At 42.2% G+C, this 3,041-nt stretch overlaps 1 protein-coding gene across 1 annotated transcript in view; it reads right to left on the bottom strand.

Moving 5' to 3' along the window:
- Positions 1–2,543, bottom strand: part of SZT2 (seizure threshold 2 homolog (mouse)) — a 57,812-nt gene extending 55,269 nt beyond the window's left edge. Inside the window, exon 1 of the mRNA XM_006839841.1 lies at positions 2,535–2,543. Within this exon, the coding sequence (XP_006839904.1) occupies positions 2,535–2,543 (9 nt within the window). The remainder of the gene's footprint in view (positions 1–2,534) is intronic.
- Between the last annotated feature and the right edge of the window lie 498 nt (positions 2,544–3,041).

The raw sequence follows: 3,041 nt of genomic DNA, 5'->3' as shown, positions 1-3,041 counted from the left end.
TAGTGAATAATTGTTATCAGGACTGATTGTGAGGGGAATGATTAACTTTGCAATCTAGGAGCGGAGGTCCCTGGGACCATCAAGGGAGAATAGCAGAGAGCGAGACCCTACCCAGAGAAGCAGTAATGCCTGAGATGGCGACAGAGACAAAGACATGGAGAGATGGAGTGGCTGGGGACTCTAGACCCATAGAGGGAGAAGGGCTGTGTGCTGATGACCAGGGGGTCGGGGGGGTGGTAGGCTTGAAGAGTATATCCTTTGGTTAGTTGATGATGCATGGAGGGGACTGTAACCATGGCAATGAAACAATTGGATGAATGAATGTAAAACTAATGTTCTCCCATGTAAACTATCACATAATTCACAATAAAACATTAAAAAAAAAAAAAAAGAAAGAAAGAATATTATGGAAACAAAATGTGATTTCCTAAATGAGAGACTCTGGGCCTGAGTGTAAGTTTCCTCTTCTTTAAATGCACCACCTACTCAGGTGATGTGAAAGCACTTGGTATGGTTAAATATACTATATAAATGCACATTATTAGTAACAACAAGGTATTATTATGTTTGCCTTATTGGAAGAAGCCCTGCATGACTGGTCATGTCAGCTTTCTGTGCTCATCACCATTTACTTGGCATAGCTGGATACATCTTCATCCTGAGCCAGAAACTGTTTTCCTAATATCTTGGCCCATTCTTGAAATCTGTTCTCTTAAAAACATCTCTAATCTATTTTTAGCTTTCTGTCTTAAGACCACACAGGGAAAGTTTGACCCTCTGCCAAGGTAAGGCTTAGCAAATATCCGAAGACAGTCCTATGTTTCAAGTCTTCTGTTCTTTAGATTAAACACCTCTAGGTTCTTTAACTGTGTCTCAAGTTGCCTTATTATCTTGCATGTGCCTATGAATGAACTCTGGCTGGTCTACTTCCCCTCAACATGTGGGTGCCAAAATGCAATGTAACACCTCATGTGAGTGCACAGATCCAGAGTCAATGACTTTTTTGGAAGCGCTCTGGTAGCTTAGTGGTTACGAATCGGGCCGTGAACCACAAGGTCAGCAGTTCGAAACTACCAGCTGCTCCGAGGGAGAAAGATGAGGCTTTCTGCTCCCGTAAAGATTTACAGCCTCAAAAACCCTGTTCAGGGTCGCTATGGGTCGGAACCAACTTGACGGCACTTAACAACAACAACCACCACCACCACCACCACCATACTGTTAAGAAGCTTTGGTAGCGTAGTGGTTACAAATTGGGCTGTGAACCTTAAGGTTAGCAGTTCAAAACTATCAGCTGCTCTGCAGCAGAAAGATACAACTTTCTGTTCCCATAAAGACCTACAGCCTCAGAAACCCTGTATAGGGTCACTATGGGTCAGAACTGACTTGACGGCACTTAACACCACCAATAACCATACTGTTGGAAGGAGCTCTGGTAGCGTGGTGGTTATGAGTCGGGTTGCTTACCTCAGCAGTTCAAAACTACCAGCTACTCAGCAGGAGGAAAATGAGGATTTCTGCTCTGGTAAAGATTTACAGCCTTGGGAACCCTATTCAGGGTCACTAAGTTGGAACCGACTCCACGGCATACCACCACCATACTGTTGGGAGTCCTGGTGTGGTACTGTGGGTTAATGCGCTGGATTGCAAAGTCATTTGAACTGCAAGGTCGACAGTTCAAGCTCCTTGAAAACCCTATACAGGGTCGCTATGGGTTGGAACCAACTTGAAGGCACTTACAACAACAACAACAACCATACTGCTGACTTGGGAAATCTCCATGACTTCTCATTTTTGCTGCTAAGGCACATCTCACGGTCTGTATTCATATGTGACTTTGTTTGTTTATGAAGACACGCAATTATTCAATTACCCATAGATCCAGTCCACTAGTCTACCGTGAAGCTTAGAGTGCTGTTCTGTCTTCTAGTAAATCTCTTTTTAGCTTCATTTCCTTCTTTATTTTCCTGTTAATTCAATTAGGATGCCATCATGTCCTCATCTAAGTTCAACTAAGACACAAAGGCCAGGTGAGCATGTATGTACTCACACACTCAGTCAACAAATTTACAGAGAGCTGATACATGCTGGGTACTGGTCTAAGTTCTAAGGATGCAACGGGAAACAAAAATAGGCATTTTTGTGCTCATAAAATATAGCCTAAAATGGAGGACAAAAATATTAATCAAGCATTGACTCTCATGTACTACAAATGAATTCAGTGTGCGGCGTATATACAAAGACACCTGATTCTGGCTAGGGTCTTAGGAGAACGTGACACTGAAGGTTGAGCAAGGTTTGCTAGGTGAGGAGGGAAAAGAAGTAAGCCAGATGAAGCATATAGAGAAGCGCTACACGAAACAAAAACTTTCTTCAGAATGGTAGTAGGCTGCTTAATTCCACCACTGTAAAGCTTCCAGTTCTACACCCGGTCTCTAGTGTTATTCTGAATAGCAAACTGACTCTTCAAGGCTAAACCAAAGTCTAGATTATCAATCAGTTCTTACAGAATCTAGAATTTAGAAACATTTGCTTACCTCGAGCATTCTAGCAATATTTCCCCTCAAACAAGAGCCTTTAAAGTTCAACAACTACATTTTCAAAACATTGCTTGTAAGTGTCTTTATATTGAAGGCGTAATTTATCAGACCAGAAGACTTAAAAGCAGCCAGAATGGTGCTTCTCAAAGTATGATCCAAAGCTGGCTGGATCAGAATCACCTGAGGCATTTATTAAAATGCAGATTCCTGGCACCATCCCAGAGTAATCGAATTAAGAGTTGGTGGGACTCAGAAACCTGTATTTCGAAATAGCCTCCCTAAGTGAGTCTGTATATTGTTTCAGAATCCCTGGAGTAGCTGTGTTCTCACAGAACTTCAATTCCCCAACTTTCAATTCTCCTTGAGTCTGAAGTACATCATTCTTGGAGTATTCCACCAAAGAAGACAAAGCAGGGTTTGGGAGTCCGAGACCTGGATTCAAATCTAGTTCTGTGACTTATTATCTAGATGGCCTTGGACAAGTTACTTAAAATTTCCAGGCCT

This window comes from Chrysochloris asiatica, unplaced genomic scaffold (genome assembly GCF_000296735.1).
Source record: "Chrysochloris asiatica unplaced genomic scaffold, ChrAsi1.0 scaffold00026, whole genome shotgun sequence".
In the NCBI taxonomy this organism is placed as follows: domain Eukaryota; kingdom Metazoa; phylum Chordata; class Mammalia; order Afrosoricida; family Chrysochloridae; genus Chrysochloris; species Chrysochloris asiatica.
The sequence above is the reverse complement of the archived record's forward strand: the minus strand, read 5'-3'. Positions and strand labels throughout refer to the sequence as shown.